The following is a 12,741-nucleotide window of genomic DNA, read 5'->3' as shown; positions in this document are numbered from 1 at the left end:
CTGTGTCTTTGTCTTCATATTTTTCCAGATCACTAATGCATTTGGATGTTGATCTTATTATCCTAGGAACTGAGTTCTTATCCCCAAAACTGCTCAGAGATTAACACTCAAAATTACACAACAGCTCATGTGTCTCTAAATCTTGACCAATTCCAACTTCTTCAGAGTTGGGCAAGTGTGTTGCTTTCACAAACAATTAATACATCAGCATAATAGTATCTTTTATTAAAATATCTGACTGCAAATTCTATATGTCAAGTCAAAGCCTTTATGTCTGAGCTATTGCGTCTCCAATTAAGTACTTCTGACTAAAGTAGCTAGTCTGGAAACTGAAAATGTATAATCCTGCTGTAAATTTGCAACTGCAGAATTGGCAGTCGCTGAATAAAATATATGAGGCTGTCACTGCCCTACTCTGAATGGGAGAGATGCAGGCTTTCATTCTTCCTCCTATTCGCTCCCATTTTTAGAGTGTTAGGGCAAAAGTCAGTGACTCCAGCAATAACAACTCTACTTCATACGGTGGCTTTGCTTCTGTCATATTTGTGATTCACTTCCTTGGGATCTCCAAAAATTAAACAAAAATTGTGACCTTAAATTGTTACTTGTGTTGCAGATTACTCTGAGTTGGTTTTAAGCTCTACAAATTTGGAAAAACTTTACAGTTGTGAAATTTAGGTCCTGTTCTCTGAGAAAATAAACTTCTAGGCCTTTCCTGATATTTGGGACTGCTCTATGTATTAGAAGACAGTGTAAGAGTCCTAGCATACAATTATTTGGAATATAATCATGTTTGGCAAGTCTGGGTAAAGTAAATATTCAGCAATATTGGTTTTGTCTTTGTTTAATTTACAAAGGCACTCATCTTTTGTTTTGAAAATTTAAAAGTCTTTAAATATAATTCCTGTAATTTATATCCATTACAGTGAATTCAATAATTTTTCAGCAGAAAATATCACGGAACAACTCATTAAAACATTAGAAACTTGATATAAACAAACCTGTCTGTTGTTTTTAACTTTTGCCTACCTTCTTCATTCTCAGTCACCATTAAAGCTTTGATGCATGAAAACAGCTATAACGTTGGCTTAACTGTAAATACCTCTTTTAGTAAAACTATATTATTCAGTAAAATCTATATTTGTAGTTTGCTATGGTTGTTTCTAAAACTGAATTGGTTTTGTCAGGCAGCTGCCAACAGTGGAAATGAAAAGCAACTATATCCACTACTTGCTTTCACCTTTCCCCTCTATCACTGTGGTAATACCAGTGGGTAGAAGGTATAAACTTCACACAGCCTACGGATAACAATGTATCTGTGTATTAATAATTGGTATGGTATGGTACAACATATATGCCTCCATATATGTCTTTCAAAATCTTCAAAAGACTGCATCAAAGAAGGGGAAAAAGAGCACATTACATCCGAGGTGATATCCTAAAGGAAGGAAAGGAAAAACTGTGTAGCGGCACAGCAGGATGACACACATTTTTTTTCTGTCTTAGGCTGATTGCTAACATGCTATATACATCCTGGGAAGCGGATAAAGAAGTGCTTTGTGGTTTTGCTTCAGTTGTGCGTTTTACCTCTTGCCTTCCATAGGAGCCAATGGGAGCTATGCTGCCCACAGGATTTGCGTTACGGTCTGTATGACCCTGCAGTCATTACAAGTGGTGAAAGCTGTCCCTGCCTCAGCTGTTTGGTTTGTATCCTGTGACACATGACCTGGTCTGCCTCTGACTGGAATGGCACCTGCACAGAAGGCCTGCAGTGAAAGTGCAGTGCTTGCACTGCCTCACAGGCAGCTTGAGGTGGCCATGAGCCTGAGGGGCCTCTATGGGTATAGGAGTGTGCCAGGGACTGGTCAACAGTGGTGAGGCTTATAGTGACGGGCAGCTTTGAAATAAGATTTGTATTTAATAGAACATGTGTTTTGTAGATGTTCCTTCTGTGTGGCAGTGCACATCTGCTTCACTCTGCTGTGTGGCGGCATGTGGAGAACTGGGGTTACTCTGTTGATGTGAGCAGCTGTGCCAACTCTGGCTTTTGTGGTTTTGCTGCAGACAGATCTTGTATTTAGATGTGTTTTGTTAAAACTTTGACATTGGACACTTTAAAAATTGACATAAAGCAGTTTTCAGCTTTCAGAAGATCTAAAGAAAAACTTGAAAATATGAACTGAACGGTAAAGACTCAGGACCTCCTTCTGAATATATTCTAAAAACAAATATCATGATATTTTGTTCAGGTGGGCTGAGTTAAAAGGAATGCACTCATCATTATCCCCACACGTGTTCCAAATATAAAATAGGGATCATTTCATAAGCACTACCAGCAGGTTTATTGCCCGTTTGAGAATGTTTGACGATGATCATCACACCTCCGTAACAGAAGCAGCTCCAAAGTACAGGCTTCTACTTACACTGCTGTTGGGAAGGTGCATTAACTCTTCACTTGATCCTAGAGCAGACATATGGTTTTGTGTCACAGGACCCTTTCTCAGTAATTTACAGGTCCACTGACTTTATGAGTTAGTTTACAGTATATGAAATGCTTTGGTGAACAATTACCCATTTCTGTTCTTCACTTTAAAATAAACTAATTAGTGATTAGTAAAGTCATATGTAGGTTGTTTATCACCTAAGAGCAATGCAATGGCAAATTATTTAAAAAGAAAGCAAATCTTGAAATCTGTGTTTTACTGAGAAAACGAAACTTGTAAGAAGTAGCTTTTCATTCACATGCAGGTAGGTTGGTTTTAGCAAAATTAAAAATAATATTATGCTGTGAGAAAGCATGACTGTATTCCACAGTCCTGTGCACTCTCTCATCATGGAATAAAGTAAGTGTCAAGCACCACTGCCCATTAAGATACCTGGGAAAGAGGGACATCACTGTATCAGCAAGGCAAACCTTCACTGATGGCAGCATCTAACACTGGGAAAAGCTGAGTTCAGGTCAGCAGCACTGTTAGTCTTCTCCCAACTGGACCCTGCTATAAAAGACCTGCCCTGCTGAGACAGCCACACGCTTCCCATTTCTTGCCAACATGGGCCATGTCCCACTGCCTCAGCTTGCTCCTCTGGGCAGCAGCTTAATGCCCAGCTGGTGGGAAGATCTCTCAGGCTGAAAACTGCATGTAAGTATTAATTTGTGGATATGTTAAAGAATAAACACAACAGTAATTTATAGCAGATAGAGATACTGTTTCTGGAACTTTTAAATGCCCTTTCTCCTTCCAACTGTTGTGCAAACACTCTGGAATATGTGCGGGTCATCCTCTGCTGAAAATGAGATGCAGATGAATAGAGGCGATCATGTCTCTTGCAGAATACTGTGCCTGAAGGTTGTTTTGTACGTGCTGGATGACAATTAGCCCTTTTAGCCTAACACTAAAATAATTTCTGAAGCTTTTATTTGCAGCTCTTATGGAAAACAATGTTATAACTAGTTCTGCCATAACGTTTTACAAGTTAGTTTAAGTATAGCTGCTTGAGAAACAGCTGGAACGCTTACACAGTGATAAGTGTTACTTCTGCAATCCTTTGGTATGGAGAAAAATCTGTAAAAAAAATTTCCTATTTAGAGACTAAGTCTAGAAGACTTCTACAGAGAGGAAAAATAGTTGACCATGAACATAAGGTGGCCAATAATTAGCCAGAAAAATCCTGGGTCTTTCAGCTGGTTTTGCTTCTGGCAATAACTGATTGCGAAATTCTGGTGAGTAACTGAGATGGAGGAGAAGCTTTGCAGATTTGCTTTGTACAAGGAGGAATCATTTTCAGATTTTTATGTTTCATAGTCAAAGATAATTTCAGGTGTTGTGTATCCATTTTTGAAAACAGTATAGAGAAGCATGGCTCTAAATCACTATTTAGGAGTGCTTTAAAAACAAAAATATAACTGAAATAGAACACAAAAATAAATCTAGTGATGCTTTTTAGAAACTGCCTGACTGAGTATTGCAATATCTGGAGCACACGCTATGTTAATCATAGGATGTCACGGAGTAGCAAACATAATAATCCAATACTATAAGCAGAAATTGTCACCTTTTTTTTCATATATAGGCATACAACAGATTTATATATTTGTTTTCACAGACTTCCTTATATCATCACTCTTCAACAGACAGAGGCCTGGACAGGCCTTCCAGGTAAGAAATACAGTATGGTCCCACTTTAGTACACATTATACAACCTAAGGGCTTTCTTTGTGACCTGAAGCCAGCAGATGTTGAAAAGAATCAAATATTAAATTTCACCTTGTGGATTCCTAAGAAAATGAGAGGTTCATGGAAAGGATGTTCATATTTTGATACTCAAGTGCAATTCTTAGTTTTGTTTTTCAAGGACTTACTGTTTGCATTTAGTATAATCCATGCTGTATTCTGGGTCTTTCCAGTGACATCCCTGAGCTTCTCAGCTTCAACACTCCATCATTTATCCTTACTGCTTGCAACACTGTTCTGTGCTGTTCCCACAAACTTGTTACCTCATCTATTTTATTGCCTTTTCTCATCTTTACACTGAACTTCTACTCTAGTGCTAACAGCAACTCACCATTCAATTTTTTTGTCTGTAGTTGCATTTTACTACTCACACTGTTATTTCATACTCATAAAGGCAGCTCCTTTAATATCTTATTCAGCATCCTGAATAATCAGACTGCTTAACCTGCCTACATCTCAGTATGGTACAGTAGCCAGATCTGGTGATACTGCCACCTTATCAAAATTAATATAGAAAGACTTTCAAATCATTAGTGGCTGATACTTTTGCAGTATTTCCAAATATACTCTAAAAAGCTTGGTACATTTATTTCAAAGTCATCATTATGAAAGCAATATAACAATTTTATATGAAACTTTGATACAATCAAGTGAAGAAAAAATTCAGCTTTTCTCTGTCAAATGTGCTGTAAGAGAGCTGAGCCCAGTGCTTCTCCCCTGTGCATGTTTCAGATGTATTTCTTCTGGCATTGTTCAATCCATAAGCAAATAATGCAATTACGAACTTGCTTTTTAATTACTGAGTTGTTATTACAGAGATGAGACTACTACTAATACTGGTTATTTTTATAGTTCTGCAAGTACTGCGAGTGACTATAGGAAAAGGAGGAAGTCAGAACCTGCTGTAAGTCATCAGAGAGCACACAGTGATCAGAATGCAAACAGGCCCAACCTGGGCCGTACAGATATGCAAGGCCCATACACCACTCTTAGAAAGCCTTTAACTAGCTCGTCTCCTTCTTCTCCATCGCGAGCAAAAGGTAAGAGGATATCATATTTGTTAGGAGGAAATCTGACGATGATGTGTTGTACAATCTCTTGGTAGTAAATACAACTGTTGTCCACTGTTGCTGAATGCACTCTGTAGGGAGATTTACCATATGAGGGGCTTTGGACCTTTCCTTAAAGACTAACTTATCTTTACATGTGTGTGCGATTCTAAGCTGATCAAAAGCTGGACTGGTAGTAAGGGTTTTCCAGTTTCATCTGCCCCTTCTAGGACACAGAAAATTGGTTTATTAATAAAACTTTAAGGAATTTTACGGTACAAATCATATTCTTCATTAAAGTGCACTTTTCTCTTATTATACTGCTCTTAGGATATGGAGAAAATAAATCAGGACAAATGCTATGTGAGATTAAAGACGTATTTCCATAATAGCAGACCTTCAGTTCAATAGCTGGTGTCTTAGATAGTGTCAGTTATTGGGACCTACTTTAATCAAGCAAATATTCATAGTCAGATTTTTAATTTCATAAATCATAGAATGGCCTGGGTTGAAAGGGACCATAACAATTATCTAGTTTCAACCCCTCTGCTATGTGCAGCATCATCAACTGCTAGAACAGGCTGCCCGGAGCCACATCCAGAATCCTTGAAGTACTCACTACACAATATACAAGCTAGATTTTCGTTTTTTTGTTTTGTTTTGTTTTGTTTTGTTTTTCAAATAACCAAATGGTCCCACTGCTGTTCTCCATGTCTCTCCAGAAAAGACACACTGGAATTAGGTTGTTTAGTTCGGGAGTTTTGGGTGTTTTTATTAGTGAGACAAAAGGTTTCCAGTAAAATATATGATGGATGTAATATACAGAGTACTATCTATTATAATACCCATCCTTGTATCAAAGAAAAACAGTGAGAAATATTAAGAATGAGATGATAGAAGAACAGATTTATTTTAAAACCACTGCTAAGATTAATAATTTAAAAAATAATCTCATCCATTTTGTGCATCAAGACAGACAGAGAAAAGGTGGTAAACTCCATTTACCCACATTTACTTTTTACTACACCACTGATAAGAAGTACTAACTGTGACTTAAATGCTTCCCATGTTGGAAAAGATGTATTTCCATAATAGCAGACCTTCAGTTCAATAGCTGGTGTCTTAGATAGCATCAGTTATTGGGACCTACTTTAATCAAGCAAATATTCATAGTCAGATTTTTAATTTCATAAATCATAGAATGGCCCGGGTTGAAAGGGACCATAACAATTATCTAGTTTCAACCCCCCTGCTATGTTGGAAAACATGGGAACAGTAGTTCCACACAACTTCTTAACTTTTGAACCAATTCATTCTCTTACATTATGAAATACAGCAGAATGTTAACTTTTCTGGGAACCAACCATTTTGTTAAAAGAGCAGCCCACTGTCTTTTGATCTGCATGGATTTTGAACTCAAGTCTTTCAGTATTTGACAGAGATTCAAATTGTTCTTCTTAGAAAGCAGACTGAACAGATTGAAGCATGTGCCCTGAACTGAATGCTGCCACTTGAAACCACTTCTGAAAGTTCAGCTCAAATATGAGAGACCAGAGTTACAAATTTGTCTCATAGTGACTTCTGTGAACTGTCTGGACATTAATCAGATCAAAAACTCTGTACAGCTTTCAGAATACACAGATATTTTTGAAATATAGTTAAGCTAGTATTTGAAACATAGTTAAGAAGGTATAACAATCATTTCTTAAACTCAGCATATACTAATAAGAAATTTGAATTAACTAAGAGATGTAAAAATTGGACAAAATTTATATTTCCTGTAGTTATCATTTAATTTAAGTTCCACAGGGGGAAAAAAAAAGTGATCTATTTAAACATAAAAAATGATGGTCTTAGCTCTAGGGGTAAAACATTTCAGTCTCTCCAAATTCAATTTATCTCAAAGTTATAGTTCTGGAGTCTAGATTTTTGGTTTGACTTCATCTTTAAATTTTTTTTCAGTTTGTATTTATTTATTTTTTTTAATCTGCTTCATCGTCAATATTGATAGTTGTTTTCTTACACTGTTTTGTTATTGTTTGGGAGGAGGACATCACCACAATTCTTGAGGAATTTGGATGTATTTTTTTTTAATGTTCAAATTATCATAAGTGCATTATTAAAGCTGGAAAATGGTTTATTAGCTCTGCAGTCCTGGTCTGTAGAAATGTATGTACTGACCAAAGCTGACAGGATAGATGCACTAACGGCTGTCTCTTTTCTAGTCTTTCTGATACTTACTGATATTAATTCCAACTTTCTGAATCTTTTAATTTCTGGCAATGTCTCTCTTTTATCATGCTGCTCTATGGATTATAAAGGTGGGGATATTAGCAAAGTATATCCATCCCTCCTCAGTTATTCAGTGCACAACCACAACACCTCAAATGAATTAGATTACTGTAGCACTTACAGACAACATTTAGCTGTTCCTAATGATTCAAGGAGGGCAATCAGCTACAAGAATGGCTGGCAAATGACTCGACAAAATGCAGAAGTATGGAGCAGCACAGAAGAAACAACTTCTCCAAAGAGAAAATCTCGTAGCTGTGATGATCTTTTAACAGATGATCGGGATAGCTTTCCCGATGCACAGGCCAAGTCTGAAAGCATGGGCTCTCTTCTATGTGAGGAGGATGCTAAAGAGGTTTGCTCAATGAACTGGGCATCCCCATATGCACCTGAGGGCCGTGGTGGTGGTAGGGCAAGAGTTCGTCACAGATCTGCACACGATGCCCCAGGTTTCCTTAAAATGTACAAAAAGATGCATCGTATCAATCGCAAGGACTTGATGAACTCTGAGGTGATCTGTTCTGTGAAGTCCAGAATACTGCAGTATGAAAAAGAACAGCATAAAGGTATTCTTCAGGGCTGGAGAGAGTCTTCTACTGAAGAGGTACCCAGAGACATGGTGCCAACCAGAATATCGGAATTTGAAAAACTAATTCAGAAGTCAAAATCAATGCCAAATCTAGGTGATGAAATGTTGTCAAACATTACACTAGAGCCTCCGAAAAATGGTTTATGTTCACAGCGGCGATTTTCTATCGAGTCCCTGCTGGAGGAAGAAAATGAAGTCAGACATCCCTCTCAGGTACAACGGAGCTACAAGTCTAAAACCCTGGTGCCAATTCATATTGAAGTGACCAGTGATGAGCCACAACGGTCACATATGGATTTCTCAGACAGTGATCAAGATGGAGTGGTTTCTGACCTCAGTGACTTTATCCAGATAGAGGGGTCATCCTTTTGTAGCGAAAGTGACTTTGATCACTATTCCTTCACATCATCTGAAAGCTTTTATGGATCGGGCCATCACCACCACCACCACCACCACCATCACAGGCATCTCATCAGCTCCTGCAAAGGGAGATGCCCAGCGTCCTACACCCGCTTCACCACCATGTTGAAACATGAAAGGGCTAAACAAGAACCTGCTGAAGATCCAAGGAGACAGGAGGCAGAATCTGGCCTCTCCAAGATAGCATTCCTAGTCAGCCCAGTGCCTTTTCGAAGGAAAAAAAGTGCAGCCCCTAAAAAACAAACTGAAAAGACAAAACGCAAGTCATCTGTATTTGAAGCACTAGATTCTGCACTTAAAGACATCTGTGACCAAATAAAAGCTGAAAAAAGAAGGGGAAGTTTGCCTGACAACAGTATATTACACAGACTTATTACTGAGCTGCTTCCAGACATTCCAGAAAGGAATTCATCTCTTACAGCTCTGAAAAAGAGTCCCATGCACCAGCCTTTTCATCCACTGCCTCAAGATGGTGCTATTCATTGCCCACTGTATCAGAATGATTGTGGAAGATTACCTCTTAGTGCCTCTCTTCAAGACATGGACACAACTAACAACAATAACCAAGAAAATGATAGTGCACTGTGTTTCCAAGGTGGATTCACTTTCTTCCTCTATCCTTGTGATTTATTCCCTGTATTTCCCACCCTTTCTCATTCCATTTTTATTTGTGTAGTATATAAGAACAGTTCATCCCACAAAACTAATGCAGGAAGACTGTTATTTTTACATCATCACAAAACTAGAAAAATTTGATGTCTATTCACAAAATGAAGTAATCTGGACAACTGGATAAATGGTGTATTTCAACTATTAGATAAATTAGTGCTATAAATAATAATAGTGTTATTAACTTAAGTGAGTCCAAAAAAAAACCAAACCAAAACAAACCTTACAGAAAGTGAATGGATGTGACAGGATGCATCATTAAGATGCTGGTCAAGCAGAAAACGATATGCAGGGAGCTTTTCCTTGAATATTTAAACCAAAAATATCAGCATTAAAAACTATACAGTAAAATGTCTAATTGATAAAAATGCTGTTAATTTTGCCAGTGCAATAGAGAGTTGTTCCTGTTTTTCATGAAAATACACTAATTCCATTGCTTCATATTATTTTTTGTGAATAGACCTGAAAGTTATTTTAGAAAACTTTCATTTTCACTGTTCAAATGGTTTTACAATCTCTGTGGCAGTAGAATTAAATCTTCTCAGCAAATTTTAATGTAACTATGAAGTTTTCAGAAATGTCACGGAAGAGAAATTCTCAATAATCAAATTTTTAATGATGGGTTTGATCAAATAACACAATCAATATCATAAAGACATTCTTTCATCCATTTCTGATTTTTAGAATAGCCTTTTAAAGTCTATTAAAGTCATTAACTTCTCAAAGATGCCTCTTCATAGAGGGCTATTATTTAACAGAAGCAGAATTATTTAACATAGAAATGCTGTCATTTAAAGAATATATGACAGATTTTCAAAAGACATTAAACTAAACCATCTAGGATACATTTGTGTACTATCTCTAGTTAGGTATTAAAATATTGCAAAGTTCAATTTAAAAAAAAAAGAAGCTCAAATAATGCTTTGAGAAGATGAGAAGCAGAGCAATGAACAACTGACAGTAAGTTTCAAAAATTCTGAAATTGTACTCATTAGGTATCATATTTGCTTGAAACTAATTTTCCAGTCCTTGGAAGTAGGGAAATCCATAATGCAGAGTAAACATAGATTCCTAAAAGCTTCTGTGACAACAAGGGAACCACATAAAGAAAGCTCTCCACAATTGGAACTATGATAAACTTGCTGGGGATGACATGCTTGCATCTAGCAACCTAAGTGATGCAGTTAAATAATTTTTGCCCCCACAGTATTTATCAATAGCCTGAAGTCCTCGTGGCTTGGACAACAGCCCACTGAGGTCTCTGATCTGTAAAACTGCAATGTAATGCAGAAGTATTTAATTCTATTTTTCCACTTGTACTTAGAAATATATAAGCTTGGTAACAACAGATCATGTGAATGAAGTCAAAAGGAGGCAAATATCAATCAGAAGCCTCCTGCAGCAGACGTTAGGAGACTACAATTGCTAGTAAATCTCAGAAGTCAAGGGACAGCTTATTTCATTCTCTGATCTGAAATAATTCCATTACATTTTAATTCACACTGGAAACTTACTAAGCAGTAGAAAGTGCAAGATTATTCTTTTCTTCTTTTATTAAAATACAAAAAGAGGCATTTGCCATCCTGTAGTGTACCATCCTCTATTAAACATTGGAAAACTACGCTTTAGAGAGAATCTGCCACAGAGATTCGTGAGTAATGATTTATAATTCCATCTTTTTATGAAATAAAACTACTAACAAGTTGGCCTATTGAAGAAAAATTGTTCTTATTATCTCATTGAGGCATGCTTTAGTCATGTTTTGTGCATGTAATTGTGATTATATTGCTGGCATTCAGAAATGCTTCTCACAACCTGATAAAGTCTCAGTACTCCTCTCGTGTCTTCCATTTGGTCTAGCAGGGTTGCATCACTTCATACAGTAAGGCATAATTTTGCTCTTCCCATTCTCTGTTACACATTCTTCTGCTGTGGATCAGAGGAAAGCCTTGGCTTAAGAGTTGGTATCTTTGTTTCTTTAAAGGTCAACTTTAACCATAACATAATATGCGTTAAATGTGAAATTATAGAATCTGTATCTCTTTATTCCTAAAAAATACCAAGCAATATGCCAGATTTCAATGTGTTTATTTTACCACAGTTTCACATAATGATGTTCTGTTTTCAGTAGACCAGGAAACTCCTGGAAACTATTCTGCTTTCACTGATGTGGGACGATGTACTCCAAGGGACAGAAGAGGAGCTACAGATAAAGAGGTAGCAAACCAAAAATAAATAATGCAGCAATATCCATATGGAAAAATCAGTAACAAGATTTTTTTTGGCTATAAGAAAACGTAGTGATACAGAAAAAAATGAAGCGCTACTCAACAGCATAGTATTTAGGTGGGACAGAATCCTTTTTCATTAAAGAGACAGGTACTTAAAGTAAAAGAATATCAAACAACGTAAGATAAGCTGCATCTTCTACTTACATTTCAATGGGCGCGGACATTTAAATGCACACGGAAAAATCACGGAATTGCACAAGAAACTGCCTCAACAGTTTCAAGCCTGACACCTGTAGTCCATTACTTTTGTTTTAAAAGAGGAAAACAACTGAAAATACTGTTGTTGGTGTGTTATACAAAAGGCATTATCCTGACAGCAATCCCTAATTTCTGTAATAGCTCTGGTGATTGTGATTGTCTACCAATTGCTTATTTTAATACTTTGGCAGAGGAAATGGAAGCAGATGTACAATCTCTAAAGAAAGTAACACAAATTATCACTTGAAATATGCTTAAAACAGTGATACACTCTTTGTGTGTGTGTGTGTGTGTGTGTGTGTGTGTGTGTGTGTGTATACTTTTAAGTTCTAGAACTTGAAGCACTCTATAAGCAGGCTTCAGAAATTTTATTCAATCATAAAGTAACTATATTTATATTAATTAGCATCTGTAGACTACAGATTACAGAACAGATTAACATTTTCCATTAATCTGAATACAGTACACTCTTGAGTTACCATAATTTTGTGCAATAGTTGTATCTTGTTTTTGTAATTTAGGAGCTGAGAACAAGCAAGTGAACACTCCAAACAGCAAACACTCTTTGCACTTAATCATATATAAACTAATTTAAGTTTTTCCTCTAGGCTACCTAGCTTGTTAAATGGTGGTACATCTTAGAACTGGTTATAGCATTAGAATTCAGTTCCACTTACACCCCAATGACATGTTGCAATTCAATTGAGTCTTAAGTCCAATGAAGACTGCTCATTACAAAATAACGGTTAAAAAAAATGTCAGGAGGTGTATTGGGCATGTAAAGAATTCTGAGTTCCAATATGAAAAGATGTTAGGTATATAAGAATGGCTTGTAGTGTAAGACTGCTATAATTTAAAAAACTATATTTTCAATCTGTTTTGTAGATTTTGCATTCAGTCAGTCCCGCTGTTCTTTTAATACTATCTCCATTCTTTCATTTTTTGGTTTATCAGTTACAGTACTAAAAAAGAAACAAACAAGCAAAATCAGTAAAGACTAA

The 12,741-nt window shown here is 36.6% G+C and overlaps 1 protein-coding gene and 1 long non-coding RNA gene across 2 annotated transcripts in view; one reads left to right on the top strand and one right to left on the bottom strand.

The window, feature by feature from the left end:
• The window catches only part of SORBS2 (sorbin and SH3 domain containing 2), a 137,346-nt gene that overhangs the window by 103,323 nt on the left and 21,282 nt on the right, over positions 1-12,741 (top strand). The window contains 4 exon segments of the mRNA XM_019614819.2: positions 4,105-4,157; positions 5,085-5,272; positions 7,603-9,177; positions 11,383-11,468. Of these exon segments, the coding sequence (XP_019470364.1) occupies positions 4,105-4,157; positions 5,085-5,272; positions 7,603-9,177; positions 11,383-11,468 (1,902 nt within the window).
• Positions 8,207-12,741, bottom strand: part of LOC109367330 — a 5,443-nt gene continuing 908 nt past the window's right edge. Inside the window, exons 2-4 of the long non-coding RNA XR_004159636.1 lie at positions 11,067-11,180; positions 8,716-8,826; positions 8,207-8,339 (exon numbers count right to left, since the gene is read on the bottom strand). This is a non-coding gene — a long non-coding RNA (uncharacterized LOC109367330). The remainder of the gene's footprint in view (positions 8,340-8,715; positions 8,827-11,066; positions 11,181-12,741) is intronic.

This window comes from Meleagris gallopavo, chromosome 4 (assembly GCF_000146605.3).
Source record: "Meleagris gallopavo isolate NT-WF06-2002-E0010 breed Aviagen turkey brand Nicholas breeding stock chromosome 4, Turkey_5.1, whole genome shotgun sequence".
Classification (NCBI taxonomy): Eukaryota; Metazoa; Chordata; class Aves; order Galliformes; family Phasianidae; genus Meleagris; species Meleagris gallopavo.
This window is presented reverse-complemented; position numbering and strand designations above follow the sequence as displayed.